This window comes from Quercus suber, unplaced genomic scaffold, assembly GCF_002906115.3.
Source record: "Quercus suber isolate HL8 unplaced genomic scaffold, Cork oak 2.0 scaffold_65, whole genome shotgun sequence".
Classification (NCBI taxonomy): Eukaryota; Viridiplantae; Streptophyta; class Magnoliopsida; order Fagales; family Fagaceae; genus Quercus; species Quercus suber.
In genome coordinates, this window is record NW_027069530.1 from 720,699 (window position 1) to 745,931 (window position 25,233).

The 25,233-nt window shown below is 36.5% G+C and overlaps 3 protein-coding genes and 1 non-coding gene across 5 annotated transcripts; 2 read left to right on the forward strand and 2 right to left on the reverse strand.

Annotated features, from left to right (window-relative positions):
- Positions 1-1,360: 1,360 nt before the first annotated feature.
- On the reverse strand, positions 1,361-2,080 carry LOC136067267 (uncharacterized). The gene has a single exon (XM_065772866.1). It carries the CDS (start codon positions 2,078-2,080, stop codon positions 1,361-1,363), a length of 720 nt encoding a protein of 239 aa, XP_065628938.1.
- A 4,460-nt stretch (positions 2,081-6,540) lies between these two features.
- On the reverse strand, positions 6,541-6,897 carry LOC136067268 (uncharacterized). The gene has a single exon (XM_065772867.1). The coding sequence runs from the start codon at positions 6,895-6,897 to the stop codon at positions 6,541-6,543; it is 357 nt and encodes a 118-aa protein (XP_065628939.1).
- Positions 6,898-11,663: 4,766 nt separating this feature from the next.
- Positions 11,664-14,865, forward strand: LOC112024534 (uncharacterized). The gene is made up of 3 exons (XM_024057157.2): positions 11,664-12,616; positions 12,910-13,004; positions 14,640-14,865. The coding sequence occupies exons 1-2, from the start codon at positions 11,988-11,990 to the stop codon at positions 12,932-12,934; spliced, it is 654 nt and encodes a 217-aa protein (XP_023912925.1). The 5' UTR covers positions 11,664-11,987; the 3' UTR covers positions 12,935-13,004; positions 14,640-14,865.
- A 1,343-nt stretch (positions 14,866-16,208) lies between these two features.
- Positions 16,209-23,553, forward strand: LOC112024526 (uncharacterized). Of its 2 annotated transcripts, XR_010628744.1 has the most exons (6): positions 16,209-16,568; positions 18,204-18,712; positions 20,866-20,958; positions 21,988-22,095; positions 22,988-23,210; positions 23,306-23,553. It is a non-coding gene; the product is annotated as an uncharacterized LOC112024526 (transcript). The 2 variants fall into 2 exon arrangements; XR_010628745.1 differs by lacking the exons at positions 20,866-20,958; positions 21,988-22,095; positions 22,988-23,210; positions 23,306-23,553 and adding an exon at positions 19,631-19,645 and having other exon boundaries at positions 16,225-16,568.
- Positions 23,554-25,233: the final 1,680 nt, after the last annotated feature.

Here is a 25,233-nt window from a genome sequence, read left to right on the forward strand (position 1 = left end):
CATTATCTTATAACAATAGAGCCCTCGTCGGCCATTTTTATCTGCTTGCATCCTAAGAAGGCATCCATAAATGTCAACAACTTGTGTCCAGCAGTAGAATCTACCAGCTGGTCTATTCTTGGAAGAGGGAGCTGTCCTTTGGGCAAGCCTTGTTCAGGTCCGTGAAATCCACGCACATTCTCCATTTCTCATTCGCTTTCTTCACCAGGACGACATTTGCAAGCTAGTCTGGATAGTATACTTCCCGGATGAAGCTTGTAGTCAAGAGTTTGTTAACTTCGTCAGCGATTGCTTGGTCTTTTTCGGGTGTAAAGACTCTTCGTCTCTGCTTGAGGGGCTTCCTTTCCGGGTCTACATTCAACCTGTGCTGAATGACTTCTAGAGATATGCCTGGCATGTCATCGTGGCTCTAGGCAAAGACGTCTAGGTTTTCTTTAAGAAGTTGGACCAGTTTCATTTTCATCTCGGGACTTAGAGTCATCCCTATCCTGGTCGTCTTATTCGATTCTCCTTCAGCTAGCTCTACTGTCTCCAAGGCCTCCACCTTTTCTTTCTCCTTTTCTTCGATCGTCCATGTATGGTTCTCCCTTATGGCCATGACAGCCTGGTAGCATTCTCGAGCCAAAACTTGATCTCCTTTAACTTCACCAACACTATTCTTCATTGGAAATTTTACCTTCAGGCAGTAGGTAGACGTGGATGCTTTCCACTTGTTGAGTGCTGGCCTTCCGATGATTACATTGTAGGACGGTGGGCAATCTACCACCAAGAAGTCCAGATGACAGGTCAACTGCTTCGGGTAGGTTCTCACCATCACTGTCAATGTCACTGTCAATGTCACTACCCATACCTTGTCACCACTGAAACTGAAGAGGGGGGAATCAAATGGACGCAGTCTTTTTGGATCCAGTTTCAATTGTTGGAATGCAGGAAAGTAGATGATATCAGTGGAGCTACCATTGTCCATGAGGATCCTTTTTGTGTTGAATCCTTCTATGGTAAGCATTATGACCAAAGGGTCGTTGTGAGACTGCTTCACTCCCCTAGCATCTCCTTCGTTAAAGATTATGTCCTGATCAATTCATCTGTGCTTCAACGGGGGTGTCATGTGGACGCTATTCACTTGTCGTTGATATGCTCTCTTAAGGGACTTGAATGATCCTCCTGTGATGGACCCTCCTGAGATCGTCTGTATTTTCTTGATCACATTTTGAGGAGGTTGGAATTGACAGTCACTGCCCCTAGATGAGGATTCATGCTGGCCCTTGTTTCCGTCCCGAAACTTACTATACTCCCCCTTCTTCACAAACTTCTACAGCTTCCCCTTCTGTATCAACTCCTCTATTTGCTCTTTAAGGTCTCAACAATCTTCGATGTAATGGCCATGATCCTTGTGAAATCGGCAGTACTTATTCTTATCGCGAACGTTAGGAGATGAGTGCAATGGTCGTGGCCATTTAAGGTAGTGTTCATCCTTAATTTGCGTTAAAATTTTATCAACAGGCATAATAAGAGGGGTAAATTTTACCATTTGCAGACCTTTATCATCTTTCCTCCTATTCCCGTCATTGGTCCGATGATTTGGGCGCTCCCGCTTTTGCCCTCTACGATCGTCACCTTTCCTTTCTTTGTCCCCTGGTCTCTCTGCACCTCTGATGGCTGCTAATGCGTCTTTAGCGTTCATATACTTCTGTGCTTTAAGGAGCATCTCAGCCATCGTTTTTGAGGGATTCTTTGTGAGTGACGTAACGAGCTCTCTGGATTTCAACCTTGCCTTGAAGGTCGTCAGTTGCACCATATCATCAGCTTCGTCTACCTCCAGTGTCTCGCGAGTAAAGCGTTTCACGTATGACCTTAGGGTTTCCTTCTCTCCCTGCCTGATGGTAAGTAAGTGGTCCATGGTCCTCTTAGGGCGTTGTCCTCCAATGAAGTGACGTAGGAAGGCGTTGCTCAACTGCTCGAAGTTGTCAATGGACAATGTTGGCAACTTTGTGAACCATTCCCTTGTAGCTCCTTTGAGAGTGGTTGGGAAGGAACGACACAATATTTCATTTGAGGGCTGCTGGAGCCCTAGTGTCATTTTGAAGGTGTTAAGATGATCCTGAGGGTCCTTTAGCCCATCGAACGGTTCAAGTTAGGGCAACCGAAATTTTGACGGTACCGGGCATTCAAAGACTGCTGTAGTGAACGGCGAATTCGTTGCCCTGACCATTCGATCTACACTCCGTTCTATTTTCTCCTTGATGGTGTTCCTAAGTTCGTCCATCTCCTTCCTTATCTCTTGGAGAAGATCCGATTTGTGCTCGGTTGGAGTAGTAGGCCTTTGATGGTCACTTCTTCTGTGGCTATCTCCCTCGTCATCCCGATTCCCTTTAGACCGATTCTCCTCCTGCTGAAGCTGTAGCTTCATTTCCTGATTTTGTTTGGTCAGTTTTTCAATGGTGGCTGCGAGAGCCTAAACTTGCTGAACTAAGGGTGTGGAATCTTGATTGGACTCCATTTGATAGTAATTGTTGATTGGAAACTACTTTTTCGAGATTGAACACGAAAATGTTGTTCCCACAGACGGTGCCAAACTGATGAAGTGTAGATTCGTCAGTAAAATTGGTCCACGCCATAGAGTTGGTATTAGAAGGGAATCCCAGTCCGGTTATGCCAATAAGTTCGGAAAACAAATTGTATTGATGCTTGAAGCGTTTCAGTTTTCCTCTTAGTTGTTTGAAGTTATAGTTTTTTCCGCTTCGGTGGTTAAACGCGGCGGTGATACCTGGCTCACAACCTTTCTTTATTCTCCCATTAAGAAGGTTATCCTTACGTTTTTCTTCTAATAATATTAAAATGAACAGTTGTTCTAAGTGTGAAGGCCATTCGCTGCGTAATGTGTCTGTCATCTAATAGGACATACATACTTAAGCCACAATGGTAAAATGTTCTAACCTAGAGCAACACAGAGTGAAGATTAACAGTTACACATATATGAACAGCAAGAGCAACAAGCAACCAAGAACAAATTTCAGTAACTTGAATTTAACAGAAACATTAATCACTTACCTGTGCAGGAACTTCGTTGGAGACCTTAGGTGCAGGAAAACTTTGTTGGAGGAGGATGATGAAGATGGTGAGGAGAACAAAGGGAGCTCCATATATAAGCCAAACGCCAGACGCGGAGTGAAGGCATTTATGGTGATTTGAGATAAAGCCTGGGTTTATAGGTGTAGCTGGTTGTGCAATTAGGGGGTTTGATTTTGGGGGAGACGACGTACTAGATCAGCAGAGAATCCCGGATACAGAATCCTTTGGATGGAAGATGTGAAAGTGAAAAGAATGAAGACGGAAGTGCCTACAGACGAAAGTCACCAACCCTCAATAAAAGCGCTTCACACTCAAAATTTACCTTGTCGTCCCTTCTTTTCCTTATGTTTTGTTGAAGGAGGCTTTGAGGATAAACGTGCTTTGACGATAAAGTTAAGGATAAATAATTTTGGCAACTTGCCCCCTACTCTGTACTCTGGCCCTATTATTCTAGCATTGGTACAACTTCATAGGGTTTCGAAATAAAGACAATGGACTGCATACTCTTGTAAATCTATATATATTCTATTATAATATTTTTAAGTGTGGAGTAAAGTTTTGATACTATTTTTATAAGAAATAAAAAAAAAATGGTCAAAATATAGTTGTTTGGTAAAGTGTTTTGAGCAATAGTTTTCAGTGTTTAAATAACATTACACACTTTTTCACTCACACGTATTTTCAAAAAATATAAACAACGTTACTAGAACAACATTATCAAACAGCCCCTTAATTGTTTTTTTTTTTTCCATAAAAACTTTCTGTAGGGTTCAATTTATTTACGTAAACCCAAAGACAATTAATTTATAGAGTATGGGTCCAAGAACTAGAGTTGGCAAGGGATTAATAACAAAGGATTATCACTCTTTCAACTATTCATTGATCAGTTTCCATACATTCCATGGTTTGTTTCAAACCCTTTCCCTCTATTATATAGCCACTCTCACCCTCATCTCCACCGTCCACGTGCTCCCCATCCATGAACTTGCTCAAGTACCTGTCACGTCAGGCAGCTTCTTTTCATCTCTGTGTGAGTGGCGGTTGGTTAGGAGGCACTGTTCAGAGGTCTTCTCCACATAAATGCGGCCAGAAAAGCTGTTGCAATGCATTGAATACGGTGGCAGCAGCCTTTCTCTCAGATATTTCCTCATCCTTATCGTTCCTGAATATGCTTTGAGCTTATCTTGATCAGGTGGAGTCCTCGGACAATCAATCAGGCTTTTCCCCTACTCAGTTAGTCTCCGATATCATATCAAAGTAAAGCATCTTCCTCGGACAGGTGATGTCCTCCTCGGACTGGAGATATCCTCCTTGGACAGAGATGATTCTCTACCAGGAGGATTCCACTTCACTCTGGGCCCTGCATTCTCCGCATCTTTCTCTTCGGATGTGAAACAGTCCTCTCCTGGGTATTCGGCCCATTAACTTGGGCCTGACCCCCTTATCCCCCACACTTTCTTTAAAAGAATTATTAACCAACATCTCATCTAACATCAAAACTTACTTTATTTATTTTACCATTTCATTTTACAACTCATTTAACATCTCAATTTTTATTTTTATATACAGCTTATTAAAATAATATAAATTACATTATCAAATAATAATTAAAAAAATCATGTTTCTTTATGTTTTCTTTCATTTCTTTTTCCTCTCTTCACCTTTCTCAATTAATATAATGACTGGGTATTTATATCCCTAATGCAAGTGTTCTATCATGTCAAACCTTTAATTGTCATTGTATAGTCACATCCTTACAGTGGTAATTAGCTAGGTCTACAGAAGCTTTTTTTTCTTCTTCGTTAATTCATTTTATAGCCTTAGGCTTGATTTTGTTGACAGAATTGAGTAGTCACATCAGAGTCTAAATCGTTTATCTCACTCTTTCTGTACACTATATACTCCACAAATAAAAATGTATCACATATTCATCTATTTTATTAAATGCTAAATTTATGCATTCTATTATTTCAATTACTTAAATATAATAGGTTATTTATTTATTTATTTATTTTAGGAAATAGAAATAATAGAAGACATAAATTTAGCATTTAATAAAATAGATGGACATGTAACATATTTTTATTTGTGGAGTATATAATAGAGCAAAAAAAGTTGACAAAAATTTAGACTCGTCACATCATGCTCTACTCTTTAGACTCTATACTTCATAAAGTTTTGATTCAAAGTTTAATTCTTGCTTTTTGTTGACAGGATTGGGTAGTCACATATAATACTTAAAAAGTCATCTTGAATGCTATTAACTTTTTTTTTTTTTTTATTGAAAATGCTATTAACTTTACAAAAGTACAAATAATGAGTAGTCACATATAATACTTAAAAAGTTTGAACGTTTCACATTCACACCTACCAAGTTAACTACGTGGTCCATATATTTGTCCTTAAAATTGTTTTTTTTTTTTTCCCACCGTCACACGTTTTGCTTTCTTTTATGTCTAGTCACTTTGCTTCACTGCATTGTCTTGAATGACTACTCAATTTTACGTGATAATTTATAGTAAGCAAAACCAAAAAAAAGAAGAAAAGAAACAGTAATTGCAGGATTGAAAGGTGTACTATGCCCTTGGGGTATACCTTGTCACCACTGAAACTGAAGAGGGGGGAATCAAATGGACGCAGTCTTTTTGGATCCAGTTTCAGTTGTTGGAATGCAGGAAAGTAGATGATATCAGTGGAGTTACCATTGTCCACGAGGATCCTTTTTGTGTTGAATCCTTCTATGGTAAGCATTATGACCAAAGGGTCGTTGTGAGACTGCTTCACTCCCCTAGCATCTCCTTCGTTAAAGATTATGTCCTGATCAGTTCGTCTGTGCTTCAACGGGGGTGTCATGTGGACGCTGTTCACTTGTCGTTGATATGCTCTCTTAAGGGACTTGAATGATCCTCCTGCGATGGGCCCTCCTAAGATCGTCTGTATTTTCCTGATCACATTTTGAGGAGGTTGGAATTGATGGTCACTGCCCCTGGATGAGGACTCATGCTGGCCCTTGTTTCCGTCCAGAAACTTACTATACTCCCCCTTCTTCACAAACTTCTGCAGCTTCCCCTTCTGTATCAACTCCTCTATTTGCTCTTTGAGGTCTCAACAATCTTCAATGTAATGGCCATGATCCTTGTGAAATCGGCTGTACTTATTCTTATCGCGGACATTAGGAGATGAGTGCAATGGTCGCGGCCATTTAAGGTAGTGTTCATCCTTAATCTGCGTTAAAATTTTAACAACAGGCATAATAAGAGGGGTAAATTTTACCGTTTGCAGACCTTTATCATCTTTCCTCCTATTCCCGTCATTGGTCCGATGATTTGGGCGCTCCCGCTTTTGCCCTCTACGATCGTCATCTTTCCTTTCTTTGTCCCCTGGTCTCTCTGCACCTCTGATGGCTGCTAATGCGTCTTCAGCGTTCATATACTTCTGTACTTTAAGGAGCATCTCAACCATCGTTTTTTAGGGATTCTTTGCGAGTAACGTAATGAGCTCTCTGGATTTCAACCCTGCCTTGAAGGTCGTCAGTTGCACCATATCATCAGCTTCGTCTACCTCCAGTGTCTCGCGAGTAAAGCGTTTCACGTATGACCTTAGGGTTTCCTTCTCTCCCTGCCTGATGGTAAGTAAGTGGTCCGCGGTCCTCTTAGGGCGTTGTCCTCCAATGAAGTGACGCAGGAAGGCGTTGGTCAACTGCTCGAAGTTGTCAATGGACGATGTTGGCAACTTTGTGAACCATTCCCTTGCAGCTCCTTTGAGAGTGGTTGGGAAGGAACGACACAATATTTCATTTGGGGGCTGCTGGAGCCCTAGTGTCATTTTGAAGGTGTTAAGATGATCCTGAGGGTCCTTTAGCCCATCGAACGGTTCAAGTTAGGGCAACCAAAATTTTGACGGTACCGGACATTCAAAGACTGCTGTGGTGAACGGCAAATTCGTTGCCCTGACCATTCGATCTACACTCCGTTCTATTTTCTCCTTGATGGTGTTCCTAAGTTCGTCCATCTCCTTCCTCATCTCTTAGAGAAGATCCGAGTTGTGCTCGGTTGAAGTAGTAGGCCTTTGATGGTAACTTCTTCTGTGGCTATCTCCCTCGTCATCCCGATTCCCTTTAGACCGATTCTCCTCCTGCTGAAGCCGTAGCTTCATTTACTGATTTTGTTTGGTCAGTTCTTCAATGGTGGCTGCGAGAGCCTAAACTTGCTGAACTAAGGGTGTGGAATCTTGATTGGACTCCATTTGATAGTAATTGTTGATTGGAAACTATTTTTTCGAGATTAAACACGAAAATGTTGTTCCCACAGACGGTGCCAAACCGATGAAGTGTAGATTCGTCAGTAAAATTGGTCAAATGGAAACAATCTCTGGCCTTCAAAGGAGGTCACCAGTGTGGTGCCTGCCACAACGTCTCCGATGCCAAAGTCAGTATAAGATGCTATTCGAGAATGAACAATGCAAAGTAACAGAGCAAAAGAAGTCTCTTAGTGTGTATGTACCTTGTTCTTGGCACTGTGTGGGCTTTATATATGTCTTCATGGCTTCTAGCCATTGGAGTAGTTATGGAGGTCTTAATGCTTCTCTTAGTAACGTTTGGGGCAATGTAATTTGGCATCAATGTGCTCCAATGGTTCATACAGTTGGCCTTGTAACCGTTCTGAGTTTGATTGGCTGCATTGAATGGCCTGGCTGTCTTCGTCAGTAGTGTGGATAATTACTTCGCCTGGCCTGAGGCTGTCTTCGTCTATATTGATGGGATCGTCCATGTGAGACGGACTCGTCAATCCCGTCAATTACAACCACTTTAAAAACCAATCTAATCAATATACTCCAAAGAATCAAATAAATCTGAAACCTACCTCGACAAAGTCAACGAAGACGGTGAGAAGCCAACGGAGCTCTCACCTTCAACTGGGACAAGCCGATAAGGCCAACTCTGATATTATATTTTATATATTATTTTAATGGTTATTCATTGACAAGAGCATAATAAAAACAAATATGGTGATAAAGGGTCCCCTTGTCTCAAACCCCTAGTTGGCACTAAATTACCCCTTGGTTCCCATTAACCATTATAGAAAAGGAAACAGTGCTAATACATTCATTAACCATTTAGTGATAAAATGCTTAATGGGTATTATAAATGCTCTTCCAGTATAGTGTTTGTGTATCCTCACTATGTGAGGTGGCCCTCTGAGTTTGACAGATTTTGGAATCTATTTATGTGTGCTGTTGGGGACATGAGGGTTAGATATGTCTATCTCTATGTGCTTGTAGTGGGCATAGTTCTGATAACAAAGGGAAAAAGAGCAATTTTACAAATTTGTCGGTTTAAAAATACCAATTTGTACATAGGTTTTAAAAGTATTACAACTCAAAAAAAATTATAGTATTTGGTACTGAGTTTCAGATTAGTAGGACTAGGAACCAAAGTTAATTCTTTTGGTGTCCAAGTGGTTCATAAGCTTCTAATACATTTTTTTTTTTGAAATGATTGAATGATGATGAATTGGATGTGATCTGAATGCTATTGAACTGTGATCTCATTAATCTAGAGATATATTGCTGCTGTGGGGTTGGATTGCTAATAGGCAAGCTGCACTTCCACATTGCAGCCAATCCTGTGTTTCATGAGAGGATGAAACACAAAGAAATTGACTGACATGTTGTGCGAGATAAGGTCATTGCAAAAGTAATTAGATTGCTGCACATTAAGACCAAGTCAAAGATAGGAGATATGTTAACCAAGATAAGCCTAGTTAAGATTCATTCCCTTGCTAATCTTGAGGGGGAGTAGACAACAAGTTTAAAAGAAAGCTTAATCTTGGTCTAGAAGAGAGAAAAGAAGAAGAAAGAAAGCAAGTCAAGCTAGCTTGAATTTTCTTGCAAAATAACAATAATTTACTTGTATAAATCAAAGCTAAAGGTCGTTTAGTATTAGAGAGTTAGTTGAATTATATATGCTTGCCATGTACACATTGTTCAATATGGCAACATATATACAATTTTCATACCTTTAGGAGTATAATAGTTACTGGACCTCTGACCAGCTGAGATGTTGTCCAGGACTAGGATGTGTGGTGGTAGAGGTATAGATCCTTTGATGAGGTTGATAACAAAAATGACAACCTTGAATACTCACTTTTTTGAAACTATAGTGATGACTTAATAACAACCCCAAGGGAGCAACATAATTAGTTGGGGACCTTTGCCTCATGAAGTGCAGGTCACTACAGTTCCTCTTCCTTGGGGCCAAAACTTGTTTATCTTAAAAAAAATAAATGAATGACTTCATGACAACATTATTTACCTCCACTTTCAAGTTTCAACTCTTTGTCAATGACTTTGATGAGCTTTGCTTATTTCATGATCTTAAATTTACTTTAATACTTGTTTGATTCCCTTGAGTTATACCAATTAGCTCAGCTTATTTTTTTAGTAATTATTTTAATATAATTATTTTCCTAATCATTTTAATATCTTCCTCTTGACGGTTTTTTTTTTCACTTTTAAATTATATAAATTTCTATCCATGAATTCCAACAACGACAACATCATTATTGTTATTATTATTAATGTAATTGTTAGGCTTAATTATATATTTTCAATAATAATTAAATAAACATTGATTAAAGGAAAAATGACAAAATAACCTTAACAAAATAGTTAAGTCCTTTATTGGAATTTACACTCTAAACAGCCATTTTTAAAACAGCTTATCCAAACGCTTAATGTAGCTTTAAAAATAAAAAGCACATATTTTTACATTTTTACCAAATGCTTATCTGTGATTTTTAAAATGATGTTTTCAAATCACATGTTTTAAAAACACTCATTTTTAAAATGCACATTTGTGAACAGCCTATCCAAACGGGCCTAAATATCATTTTGTAATTAAGGCCCTTTCGTAGTCCTTACTCTTACATATAGATTATAGACCGAAGGTTACACTGCAAAACGACGTGGTGTGGGCTTATAATAAGTCCAATACAATGGAGGAGCCTAAAAGAGTGTTTTTTTATTTATTTATTTGGGAGCCCATTATTTATTTTTTTTTTTATGAACCTTTGGGGAGCCCATTACATCCTTTTTTTTTTTTTTCAAAATTGACTGACATGTTGTGCGAGATAAGGTCATTGCAAAAGTAATTAGATTGCTGCACATTAAGACCAAGTCAAAGATAGGAGATATGTTAACCAAGATAAGCCTAGTTAAGATTCATTCCCTTGCTAATCTTGAGGGGGAGTAGACAACAAGTTTAAAAGAAAGCTTAATCTTGGTCTAGAAGAGAGAAAAGAAGAAGAAAGAAAGCAAGTCAAGCTAGCTTGAATTTTCTTGCAAAATAACAATAATTTACTTGTATAAATCAAAGCTAAAGGTCGTTTAGTATTAGAGAGTTAGTTGAATTATATATGCTTGCCATGTACACATTGTTCAATATGGCAACATATATACAATTTTCATACCTTTAGGAGTATAATAGTTACTGGACCTCTGACCAGCTGAGATGTTGTCCAGGACTAGGATGTGTGGTGGTAGAGGTATAGATCCTTTGATGAGGTTGATAACAAAAATGACAACCTTGAATACTCACTTTTTTGAAACTATAGTGATGACTTAATAACAACCCCAAGGGAGCAACATAATTAGTTGGGGACCTTTGCCTCATGAAGTGCAGGTCACTACAGTTCCTCTTCCTTGGGGCCAAAACTTGTTTATCTTAAAAAAAATAAATGAATGACTTCATGACAACATTATTTACCTCCACTTTCAAGTTTCAACTCTTTGTCAATGACTTTGATGAGCTTTGCTTATTTCATGATCTTAAATTTACTTTAATACTTGTTTGATTCCCTTGAGTTATACCAATTAGCTCAGCTTATTTTTTTAGTAATTATTTTAATATAATTATTTTCCTAATCATTTTAATATCTTCCTCTTGACGGTTTTTTTTTTCACTTTTAAATTATATAAATTTCTATCCATGAATTCCAACAACGACAACATCATTATTGTTATTATTATTAATGTAATTGTTAGGCTTAATTATATATTTTCAATAATAATTAAATAAACATTGATTAAAGGAAAAATGACAAAATAACCTTAACAAAATAGTTAAGTCCTTTATTGGAATTTACACTCTAAACAGCCATTTTTAAAACAGCTTATCCAAACGCTTAATGTAGCTTTAAAAATAAAAAGCACATATTTTTACATTTTTACCAAATGCTTATCTGTGATTTTTAAAATGATGTTTTCAAATCACATGTTTTAAAAACACTCATTTTTAAAATGCACATTTGTGAACAGCCTATCCAAACGGGCCTAAATATCATTTTGTAATTAAGGCCCTTTCGTAGTCCTTACTCTTACATATAGATTATAGACCGAAGGTTACACTGCAAAACGACGTGGTGTGGGCTTATAATAAGTCCAATACAATGGAGGAGCCTAAAAGAGTGTTTTTTTATTTATTTATTTGGGAGCCCATTATTTATTTTTTTTTTTATGAACCTTTGGGGAGCCCATTACATCCTTTTTTTTTTTTTTCCGACTCTGACTCTACATCTCTATATGTATATATTCAAACGAAGGCTAACCTAAATCTCCAAAATCCCAAACCATATTTTCTGAATGAAAGCAATGGAGGTTGTTGATTATGAATATGAGATCGGTGTATGTGGGCATCGGTGGGTAGATTCTCAACTGGAAGAGTCAAATGATCCTCATCAAGTAGAACAGTGGTTCGCCTTTCATATTCCATACTCATCTTCTTGTTCTTCTCCGGTAATCAAGGTACGCCCTTCTTTGCCCGATCCGTTTTCGTCAGTGAAGTTGTTTACCCCATCTCAGATACATGGGAGTCTTTGCCCAGTCCTCCTCTTCCTGTTCCTCCTTTTTCTGTTCGCATGCATGCAGCTCTTGAATCTAAGCAACAGATTGTTGTAGCTTTACTTTGTGATCCCAAATTGAACAACTTTTCTACGTTATTTACTTACAACATCAGCAATCGATGTTGGACAAAACTTGCGCATCACTTCGGAGTACAACCTGGGTATCCTTTCTCAATGTATAGAAGTCCTGTAGCTGTTGGTAATACTCTCTATTGGGGTTCTGTTTACTTCCATAGAGGCTATGATGATATCCGTATACATGCTCATGCTTACGATTTAGATAGGGATATGTGGCTCTTCGGCTCTTTGAACATTTTTCGCAGTGGCGTCAAGAGCCCAATTCTTCTGGAGGATGAACTTCTGGTAGATAATGCCCATACACCACGTTTGCTCCATTTAGCTGATCAGAAATTCTGCATTTGCCTCCGCTCTACCAACCGCAAACACGCTTTCCACCACAATAAGGAAGGCATTAAGCATGATTATCTCAATTGTCTCATACTTGAAATTTCTCCACCAATATTCGATCATGACAAGGACAATAGTACGGACCTCGACCATTCCTCGATATTGTGTATTTCCGTTGTGTCCATCCATAAGTTTCCCTTCCATGACGAACTATGGTTCCACGATAGCTTGTTGCTGTAAGTTTTCTACTCTCTCTCTCTCTCTCTATTTCGCTTTCCTTTTCCATGCTTGCATAAATTTATCTGCTGTCTAGGCTAGCATTAACAACAACACACCTGGTATTTATTTTGAGATCTTCACTAACAATTGATCTTTCAAAGCCTATATATCATGCGCCACCTCTAATTGGAACCATTATCAATTCCACCCCCTACCCCACTTTAATCTTGCTCTAAACATGCATTAGTACTCCTTCTATCTGATTTTCACCTTTGAATAACATTACTGTTACTCATTTCTGCGTGAGCAGGGATCAAACAAAAGTTGTCAAATGAAGCAAGCGTAACCATCAAAGATAATTATTGTAGTAGGTCGCTTCCTTGAAGGTTATGCATCAACAAACAGGTCTACTCTGTTCCATGTTTTTATGCATGCACTTTGCAGATTTTGCACTCTCAAATATTCCTAGAGGAACGTTATTTATTTATTTGAAGATATGTGGAGAGTGTTTGAACTTGTGAATAGTTTTTGTTATAGTACACTGGTGGCACTGGCTATGTCTCAATCCTTTATTTCCAAGAAGCATATCTTAAAGAGAAACTACTACTTAGCTAGCTAACTGGGCACGTGTAATTTGATCATTTGTTGGCACATTATGCAGATTAGTTTAGCACAGTAGTTAGAGGATTCTGCCCTGCTCATGATGTATAAATACAGCAAATTACTTAAGCTTAATGAAATCAGTTACAGTTTTTCCCTAATATAATTCTTTATCTTTGCCTTCAATTTCAAAGCTGCTTTTGTCTATTTACCATTTGATGCTGTATGTTGCTCTAGGCTTGTAAGTTGAAATTAGGGGATCCGAAAGGAGCATTGCTAGTCACAGAATTTGCAATGCGTGATGGAGATGAACTTGTGAACAGTTTGGAGATGTATTTTCACCAAAATTAAATAGTTGTGAGATTATGCGTGCACATTTTTATTAGTTTTTTTACTTCCCTTTCACCCAAGATATTAGTTTACTATTGCTAACAAGTTTTTTTGAAGGGGTTAGACACTATAACATAGACAAAACATAACATAGACTAAAAACGTCTGGTCTTGAGCAAATTGATGCTTCCAATAATAAAAGGTGATCATAGCAAAAGGATGATAATAAGATTGAAGTTGAAAAGTACAGAAGATCAGTTTTCAGGCTCAAGCTACCTACAATGACCCTATAATCCTGGCCCTTCATCTTCCATATAACAATTGAATATTAACCTTTTCAAAGTCAGGTGACTATTAATTGCTGAGGGCAACAATAAACATAACATAACTTAGACAAACAAAAGACAAGTCTTGTAATAGCTAATAGGCTGAACAAAATGGGCAATGGACTAATGGGCGTTCTCTGCTCTAGTTTTGACTTTTCATGAGCCTACATCTTTTCCGTGTTTAATGTGGTTATTTACTTGATAAAATAAATTGTTTGATGTTGTTTTCTTGTTTGAAATTTTAAATTCAGTTTCCATATTTCTGGTGCAAACTGTGGTTAATTCATTATATTTATTTTTTGTCAGATTAAAATTAATCTTTTTTTCATCTTGTTTTTCGTCCCTAAACCATGCAAAACGTTCCACTTTACGTCAATGTCTTAAAATCACGATTACACTAAACTCTGAGCTAATGAAACATAAATAAGATAACATGAGATATTAGTTTGGAATGTGTGTCCTTGCTTGGGATGTGGGTGTCTATTTATATAACGCTTCAAAAATTATTCGATTATTTGCAACATGTGGAGCTCTCTCCTTAACCTTCCAGAATACTTGGGATGGGGATCCTCTTTATTTCCCAATGAACTCTATCGCATAGAGTTTCATAAAATCCTCACATTTTCTTATCATTGTGAAGGTCCAGATGATGCCATGTCAACATTGCACTAACTAAATCATTAAAATAGTAATTTTTATATAGGAAAACTCTGCTAACCAAATGCTTAACATCGTTAACAATCATGATTTAAGAGTTCATGCCATTTTATTTTTATTTTTACAGATACCAAGACAAAGTTTGCTGAGTAGAAGCTTCTTGAGGAAAAATAATAGTAATGGCGATGGAGAATTATAGCTGGGATGGTCTTATTCCTCAATCATTTTGTTATTCCTTTGGCTCATGGAATTTTAGAATTTTTTTTTAGCTTGTAATATTTTGTTGACTTGATGTAATGGATATTGGAATGTGAACTTCTAAGTACAATGCATTTGGGATTTATTTGTTATCATTTTTTTTTTTTTTTGAAGAAAACTTTGTTGATATGTATTTTTAGTTTTAGATAGATCCGTATTTATGATTTTTTTAATTTTTTTAATTTTTTTTTTTTTGAGAATCTATTATTGAAGAACTTAATTTTTGAAGGGCCCATTGATAAGATATAAATTTCATTCTTTTTGTAATGCATATCAATTATCCATTTGAGAAGGGCCCATTGAACCCTCGATTTCGTGGTGAACCTTCAATACCCAATTGGAGAGGAACGTTCCCTTGCATGCAAATTCTGCAAAGCAGTAAGAGTTTTAATCTTTTAATAACTATTCTAGGTTTGATTGATGCTTTTTGAACGCCAAATTGCAGAAGTAGAGTATTTAACTTCCTGTTTGAGTCTGGATTTTGACCCGTGCGTTGGCTATGGGCGGGTGCCAGTGTCGTAGTCTGAGGTAGTGGTTAGACCCTAGAGGCGTGGCCCTAAGGTTTGCAAATTACTGTGTTCCTGTTTGATACTCAAACTTGCATGGATTTTCTGCGAATTCATTATCTGTGCCTCATCCAAATTTTTATTGTTATATAAATATGGCATACATATTAATTTGCAAACAATGTCTCAGTATTGGCGTGTTTCATTAGATTAAAAATTTGAGAAGTTAGGGATCTAGATGTGCTGATCGATTAATGATTAATGTATCTTTGTAGTTTATGACTTTATTCTATGATGCTGATTTGTAATAAGTGCCTAATTCATCTAGCACATATATATATATATATATATGTTAGACCAAGCCAGAATTAATATGATGTGAAATGAACCTTAGAGGCTCAGAATTTTAGGAAATTAATTTAACCTACCCTTAAATCTAAGAGATGCCATTATCTCCTACCTTCAACAAATATCATTAAGATAAACTAACTGTTGCTGTTTTTTTGCATGTGCACGATACATTCTTTTGTTGAGACCTCAAACTATTTTTTGATGTGTAATAGAAATCTTATTGGAAATTTCTAGGCTTATGGATAATGGGTGGCATTGACGAACATTTGAAATTTGCCCAATATCAGCATTCCATGTCTGAGTTTATGTCTAAATTTCTCTAAAGATACACTACCTAATCCAGCTGTGAAATCTGAAGAATGGTCAGGCTGGTTATTCAATGTGACTTTGGTAGCCATATGTATCATTTTAATCTCACTAGGCAATTGTTGTTATTTAGATATGTCCTGCACAAGCAATCACGATTGAGGTGGAGCGAGAAGATGGTAACCGTAGTAGGACTACTAGGTGAAGGATCTTGCTCCCTCTCCTGTACCATCTCTCTCTCTCTCTCCTTTTCTTTCACTCTAACTCAACTCTCTCTATTTCGCTTTCCTTTTCCATGCTTGCATAAATTTATCTGCTGTCTAGGCTAGCATTAACAACAACACACCTGGTATTTATTTTGAGATCTTCACTAACAATTGATCTTTCAAAGCCTATATATCATGCGCCACCTCTAATTGGAACCATTATCAATTCCACCCCCTACCCCACTTTAATCTTGCTCTAAACATGCATTAGTACTCCTTCTATCTGATTTTCACCTTTGAATAACATTACTGTTACTCATTTCTGCGTGAGCAGGGATCAAACAAAAGTTGTCAAATGAAGCAAGCGTAACCATCAAAGATAATTATTGTAGTAGGTCGCTTCCTTGAAGGTTATGCATCAACAAACAGGTCTACTCTGTTCCATGTTTTTATGCATGCACTTTGCAGATTTTGCACTCTCAAATATTCCTAGAGGAACGTTATTTATTTATTTGAAGATATGTGGAGAGTGTTTGAACTTGTGAATAGTTTTTGTTATAGTACACTGGTGGCACTGGCTATGTCTCAATCCTTTATTTCCAAGAAGCATATCTTAAAGAGAAACTACTACTTAGCTAGCTAACTGGGCACGTGTAATTTGATCATTTGTTGGCACATTATGCAGATTAGTTTAGCACAGTAGTTAGAGGATTCTGCCCTGCTCATGATGTATAAATACAGCAAATTACTTAAGCTTAATGAAATCAGTTACAGTTTTTCCCTAATATAATTCTTTATCTTTGCCTTCAATTTCAAAGCTGCTTTTGTCTATTTACCATTTGATGCTGTATGTTGCTCTAGGCTTGTAAGTTGAAATTAGGGGATCCGAAAGGAGCATTGCTAGTCACAGAATTTGCAATGCGTGATGGAGATGAACTTGTGAACAGTTTGGAGATGTATTTTCACCAAAATTAAATAGTTGTGAGATTATGCGTGCACATTTTTATTAGTTTTTTTACTTCCCTTTCACCCAAGATATTAGTTTACTATTGCTAACAAGTTTTTTTGAAGGGGTTAGACACTATAACATAGACAAAACATAACATAGACTAAAAACGTCTGGTCTTGAGCAAATTGATGCTTCCAATAATAAAAGGTGATCATAGCAAAAGGATGATAATAAGATTGAAGTTGAAAAGTACAGAAGATCAGTTTTCAGGCTCAAGCTACCTACAATGACCCTATAATCCTGGCCCTTCATCTTCCATATAACAATTGAATATTAACCTTTTCAAAGTCAGGTGACTATTAATTGCTGAGGGCAACAATAAACATAACATAACTTAGACAAACAAAAGACAAGTCTTGTAATAGCTAATAGGCTGAACAAAATGGGCAATGGACTAATGGGCGTTCTCTGCTCTAGTTTTGACTTTTCATGAGCCTACATCTTTTCCGTGTTTAATGTGGTTATTTACTTGATAAAATAAATTGTTTGATGTTGTTTTCTTGTTTGAAATTTTAAATTCAGTTTCCATATTTCTGGTGCAAACTGTGGTTAATTCATTATATTTATTTTTTGTCAGATTAAAATTAATCTTTTTTTCATCTTGTTTTTCGTCCCTAAACCATGCAAAACGTTCCACTTTACGTCAATGTCTTAAAATCACGATTACACTAAACTCTGAGCTAATGAAACATAAATAAGATAACATGAGATATTAGTTTGGAATGTGTGTCCTTGCTTGGGATGTGGGTGTCTATTTATATAACGCTTCAAAAATTATTCGATTATTTGCAACATGTGGAGCTCTCTCCTTAACCTTCCAGAATACTTGGGATGGGGATCCTCTTTATTTCCCAATGAACTCTATCGCATAGAGTTTCATAAAATCCTCACATTTTCTTATCATTGTGAAGGTCCAGATGATGCCATGTCAACATTGCACTAACTAAATCATTAAAATAGTAATTTTTATATAGGAAAACTCTGCTAACCAAATGCTTAACATCGTTAACAATCATGATTTAAGAGTTCATGCCATTTTATTTTTATTTTTACAGATACCAAGACAAAGTTTGCTGAGTAGAAGCTTCTTGAGGAAAAATAATAGTAATGGCGATGGAGAATTATAGCTGGGATGGTCTTATTCCTCAATCATTTTGTTATTCCTTTGGCTCATGGAATTTTAGAATTTTTTTTTAGCTTGTAATATTTTGTTGACTTGATGTAATGGATATTGGAATGTGAACTTCTAAGTACAATGCATTTGGGATTTATTTGTTATCATTTTTTTTTTTTTTTGAAGAAAACTTTGTTGATATGTATTTTTAGTTTTAGATAGATCCGTATTTATGATTTTTTTAATTTTTTTAATTTTTTTTTTTTTGAGAATCTATTATTGAAGAACTTAATTTTTGAAGGGCCCATTGATAAGATATAAATTTCATTCTTTTTGTAATGCATATCAATTATCCATTTGAGAAGGGCCCATTGAACCCTCGATTTCGTGGTGAACCTTCAATACCCAATTGGAGAGGAACGTTCCCTTGCATGCAAATTCTGCAAAGCAGTAAGAGTTTTAATCTTTTAATAACTATTCTAGGTTTGATTGATGCTTTTTGAACGCCAAATTGCAGAAGTAGAGTATTTAACTTCCTGTTTGAGTCTGGATTTTGACCCGTGCGTTGGCTATGGGCGGGTGCCAGTGTCGTAGTCTGAGGTAGTGGTTAGACCCTAGAGGCGTGGCCCTAAGGTTTGCAAATTACTGTGTTCCTGTTTGATACTCAAACTTGCATGGATTTTCTGCGAATTCATTATCTGTGCCTCATCCAAATTTTTATTGTTATATAAATATGGCATACATATTAATTTGCAAACAATGTCTCAGTATTGGCGTGTTTCATTAGATTAAAAATTTGAGAAGTTAGGGATCTAGATGTGCTGATCGATTAATGATTAATGTATCTTTGTAGTTTATGACTTTATTCTATGATGCTGATTTGTAATAAGTGCCTAATTCATCTAGCACATATATATATATATATATATGTTAGACCAAGCCAGAATTAATATGATGTGAAATGAACCTTAGAGGCTCAGAATTTTAGGAAATTAATTTAACCTACCCTTAAATCTAAGAGATGCCATTATCTCCTACCTTCAACAAATATCATTAAGATAAACTAACTGTTGCTGTTTTTTTGCATGTGCACGATACATTCTTTTGTTGAGACCTCAAACTATTTTTTGATGTGTAATAGAAATCTTATTGGAAATTTCTAGGCTTATGGATAATGGGTGGCATTGACGAACATTTGAAATTTGCCCAATATCAGCATTCCATGTCTGAGTTTATGTCTAAATTTCTCTAAAGATACACTACCTAATCCAGCTGTGAAATCTGAAGAATGGTCAGGCTGGTTATTCAATGTGACTTTGGTAGCCATATGTATCATTTTAATCTCACTAGGCAATTGTTGTTATTTAGATATGTCCTGCACAAGCAATCACGATTGAGGTGGAGCGAGAAGATGGTAACCGTAGTAGGACTACTAGGTGAAGGATCTTGCTCCCTCTCCTGTACCATCTCTCTCTCTCTCTCCTTTTCTTTCACTCTAACTCACATTTATAGTTTTCAGATAAGAACTTGCCAGAATATGAAAATGAATGTGGAAAAGTAAAAATGGTGAATGGGAATAGTAATTATTGTAGGCCACTTCAAGGGGACCTAGACCTCCATAGAGAGAGATTACTAGAGAAATATGTACCAGCTCTAATTTCATTGGTCCACATGGCTATAGATAATTGGCTTGTTATTTCATCCTAACTAAATCATCCTAATCTCAAGTAATTAACTAACTAAAGGGATTACAACAACTATTAGGAGATTACAAGGCATATGGCATAATTTGGGGTTCCTATCATTTTCCAGGTATGATATTGACACGACAGAGTGCATTTATTGTGGATTCTGCCAAGAGGCTTGCATTGTTGATGCTATTGTTGAAGGACCCAACTTTGATTTAGCAACAGGGATTCATTAGGTTACTATGCATAATTTTCACAGGATCATAGGCAGTTGATCCGGTAATGAATTGAGCTGATGTTCAGAATCTTGAACTTTGCTGGAACCACTACATTCGGAAGGGGCTTGGTGCACCGTTTTCTTTCATGACAAGTTTTAAAAATGAAAAATTGTTCTATTATAAAAATATTACAATTCTAATTTTTACTATAGAAGGAAAAAAGAATAATAATAAAAAAAATAAAAAATAAAAAGGATTCTCGAACACTAACTTAGTGGGATAGGGTTGAGGTCGCAAATGTTGCCTAATCTTAGTTGAGCTATAGCTTGACTCCAGTTCCACCTGCAACCCCAATGATTTTAGGTGGTCCGTAAGATGAGGGCAAGATGTATGCTGATACAGGATCACCTGAAGTGCAACTGTTGTTGGCAATACCTCCTGAGGGTATCCCCAGAAAAGAGTTGCAAGCTAGCACTGTTCTTTGTATCGAAAAGTGCTTTGGAAAGTTCAGAGCCTTTAGGCTTTGCATTGTTGTTAGAAGTTTCAATGGAGGATTTCTTGAGATTGGAATCTGAATATGACATGCGTTCCTTAATATTTATTGTTACTGTTGATATTGTAAAAAGAATTTGTGTTTATAAAGATTCATATGCCAATTGTTAGCGAATGTTCTGATGAAATTGATTTGTGGATGCAGAAAAGGCTTGAACAGTTGCTTTTCAAAATAGCTTGCACCCAGGCAGCAAAGAATAAATGGGTGGAGATGGGAAAGCAGCTAGTGTCCAGAAAGGTATAACACTCAGAGTAGGTTAGTTAATTAGATTTGGAAATATGGTATTTTCTTCCAGAGCCTTTTTGGCATTTCCTGATGAAGTCTAGAGCTACTGATCCTAATTTTAAAGCTGTGGACAGCTTTTAGAATGTAATATTCTGGAGGTCTTGCAGGCCTATTTTGTACCATTTCCACTTTTTTTTCTTTTTTTTGAGAAGGGGGGGGGGGGGGGGGGGGGAGGGGGGGGGGTTGTTTTGTTTTAAAAAAGCTACTGATCATAGTTCTTTGACTCTTTTACATCTAAAACTTAGATGCAATAGTATATAACCCTATAATACCAAATCTGCTTGCTGTCATTAATTTTCGTGGCTCCACTTTGTTCTCCACTTGTGCATAATAATCATGCTTTCAAATATTTGAGAAAGGGGCACATAACGGTACTGAAATATTCCGTTCTAGTAACCAATCCTAAACGGAATTCAAAACTTTGATTTAAACATTGTTTCAAAGAGAAAAAAAAGAAAAGAAAATAAAACATATGGGCCATTTTGTTTCACATTTGTTTTGAAGAAATCTGGCATTGGTACTGATGAGGTTGGCAAATTAATTGTGTTTAAGCCATAACTGATGGGCTTTAGCATTGAGGAAAAATTGAAGCCTCTTGTTGAGTATCTGTACTATCATGGGATTTCTCGAGATGGAATGAAGAGAATACTTATGAGTGAACCAATTGTTTTCTGTTTAGATTTGGAGACTGCAATTGTGTGAAAGGTTTGCCATTGCTGGTTATGCTGTGATGTGCTTGGACCTTGTTCTGAATGCTTTTTTTTTTTACTGAGATTCTACAAGCTAGTTGAATTCTTTTGTTTAAATTTTCCTCTTACTAATTTTGGTCTCAGTCCTCAAGTTCTCTGCCCTATTTAATGATTCTTGAATTAAATGCATGTTGAATTCTTTGAACATGGATCAGAAATATGTCAAACTATGCCATTTTTGGTGTTGTGTCTTGTTTTGACAATTCTTAATTCATTTTTCTTTCATGTAAAGGTACGGTTTTTTCAGGACATTGACATTCAAGATGATGCCATTGGCAACATGCTTGTAAAGTTTCCTTCATTACTAACATGCAGCCCCTAGAAGAAGATCTGGCCAGTGGTTTGTCTTTTTCTTATCTCCTTTCCCTCAGCGTGGGCACCTTGATTGCATGTTTATCTGTTTGTCATTTGCTTAGTGGCTCCCCCCTTCACACCCACACCAAAGACAATTTTTTATAATATGTTGTCGAGCATTTGTAACTAGCAAAACGGTGATTTGTGTGAGTTGTGAGTGTTGATTAATGTCGTTGTAATCCATATCGTTGATAGTGGATATTTTTGGCTGGTGTTGCCTGTGGATGTGGGCTTGGAGTTGGTCGAACCAAATTAAATATTGTTGCCTCTTGTGGATCTTTTATTTTCTTCTTCATGTGAATGCGCTTCTGCTAGCCCCAAATCATAATAATTGATGTTAGGGCTTCCGCTTTTGAACAACAGTTAAAACATGTTTGAATGCATCATGATACTAAATGTTTATTGCGGAACATCAGATGCTGTAAGATGCATCGTTAAATGTGAAAAAAAAAATATTTGAACATAATTATGAAAAGCCTTTATAAACAAGACCTGATATATATTCTTTAGCAGTGTTATAAACAATGGGTCACACTTAAAATGCTCCTATGAAATTATTCTTGGACAGAGTATTGAACTTTGGGTACTAAATTTGCATATTGGCAATGAAGATGTACCTTTCTCCTTCCATTAGAATGGAATAGACAGTGGGGTGGTGGGTTCAAGAAGAACTATGGCAGGAAATTTACTGATAAAAAAAAGAGGAAGTATTATATTTGCATACTAGTTTGTTCCTTTTAATTTTATACTTTTGGGCCGAAAATTTATATGTTTTCCCGGATTTCTTTATATTTTCTTCCATAGGTTACTAATTATTGCATCTCAATACTACGAAGGTCCAATTTCACCATGCACTCTTGTTTCTGTTTCACTTACAGCTTCTGGAACTTTGACGCCCTGTTCCTGCCGCAACAACATCCTGCCTGTGATTTGTATGATGCAATCTACCTGAAAGGCTTGTTTGACTTGATTAGCTGAACTGTTCCATCTGATATTCATTTGTCATTCATGTATAGCTCCTTCCACAACAAAGGAACTACCTGAAGGTTATGTTGAGCGGGTGAAGCATGTACACGATTCTGGTGGTTACGGTTCTAGGGGGTATGGCATTTTTGTTATATATTTATTGAGTAATTTATTTTTGATCGCATTTAAGTGCACTTTTTTATTTATTTATTTTTTATCCGCCCTTGTAGGTATGAATATGATTGGAGCAAAGAGGAAGCAAACAAAAACCTTCTGCGAAATCACAAAACAGCTGTGTCAGTCAGGATGCCTTACGAGCTAGCTAAGGTGTAATACTGGTTATATGTTTGTTGTTCTGAGTTTTTTCCCCTTTTATTTTTTATTTTTATCTCTAAACTATTCTCATCTGATATTGGGGGAGAGAGAGCGGAACTTTTCTTATTATTTATGTTTTGAATATATTTCCTTATTTACACTGCCTTATGCTGTATTTGTTTCAAGGAAAATTAAAAGAGAAGATAAATTCTGCAAAATCTTAACTTTTTATGTGTGTTGTTGATGGAATTTCCTACAAATCTTAAAGAACAAGGTCCTATATACTAGGTTTCCTGGATTTTTTTACAAAGTACAATTTTACGTAAACAAAAATGACAAAGAGGAGCCTTTAGGGTTTTTAATGTGACTTGAGGCACTAAATGGAGGAAAAATCATAACTTAGAAATTTTTATTTTTTTTATCTTATAAATAAGAAGAGTCTATATTGGTGAGGCTACCGTATGCAAAAGGAGCACAAAGTAGACCAAAAGTACAAAGAAGAAATAAGGAAAGAGCAAAAAGAAAAAATAAGTTTAAATACAAGAGAGAAGAGAACTAATAAATAGAGGTAGGGAGTCACTAGATCTGATTCCCCAAGCCCGATACTAGTCAAACAAGAACCACTAAAAGAAGCAAGCAGTTGATCTTTCGAACTATCTACGTCCTCAAATGTCCGCCCATTACGCTCCCTTCGGAGTGATTCGATCGATCGAATGTAATTTTCGATCAATCGAAAGTCGAGAATCAGGTTTTTTAAACAATACTCTTTGACTGATTCCTCTCCTTTTTCAAAAGACTTTTTCACACTCTCTTTTCTCTCTCCGAATAGGCAAGGATCTATAGCGTTTTTTTGTCGTTTTCCTCCAAAATTTTTGCAAGAATTCTCTTTCCTCAAGCCGGTAAGTCTCTTTTGCCCCTCATTTTTGAGTTTATTTGCATTTTTCATGCATTTTTCATGCATTTTATCTCATAATTTCAGACCTCTTTCTTTTTGGGATTTTTGGTGTTTTAAGCCCAATTTTGTGCAATTGATCAATGGGTTTTTATGGGAACAAGCTATAAATATGTTCTTGATAGTTTAATTTGATCAATTTTGGGTTTTGTGGAAAATTGAAAATTCTAGGGTTTATAATTGTTCCGAATTGGGGATTTTGTTCAATTAGGTTGAATTTGATAAAATTGGCTTGTTAATTGTTTTTGGGATATTCATGTTAAGGGGAGTAAATTGATTGATATACATGTTTTCTTTTTGATTCTTGTTGCTTTAGATTCACTGTTTATTGATTTATATTCTATGAGTTATTCATTTAATATATGTCTTTATTGTGTGTTTATGTGAATCATACAAGAATGTTATACCTGTTTATATACTATTTTCTGTCACACATGCGTTCATGCGTTTGTTGAGTATTTCAGGAATAAATAGAATGATTCAATTGAGCTGCTGTCTACACTTACAACTGATGGATAGTAGTTAGGATTGAATTTTGGTTTATGAGCATTATTTTGTAAAGGGCTTTTTAAATTGTAAACTTTGAGCTTAGTATTTGTGTTTTGTCACAGATTGCCAAAGGGGGAGTTTGTTAGGTTCTAAAGATTTAAGATTTTATGTATTTAGAACTCTAATTTGTATTGTTGGCAAGCCATGATCAAAATAGGTTGTTTAGTCTTATTTAGGCTTGCTCAAAGTTGGGATCGAGTAGTTGCAGATGCATTGGTGCATTTCGGCCTAGCTCGATCGATCGAAGGAAAGACTCGATCGATCGAATCTCGGGCAGAATGTTTTTCTACAGAATATTCCAGCTCAGCCCTAGCTCATTAAATGTTTTGGGTTTTTTGTTTT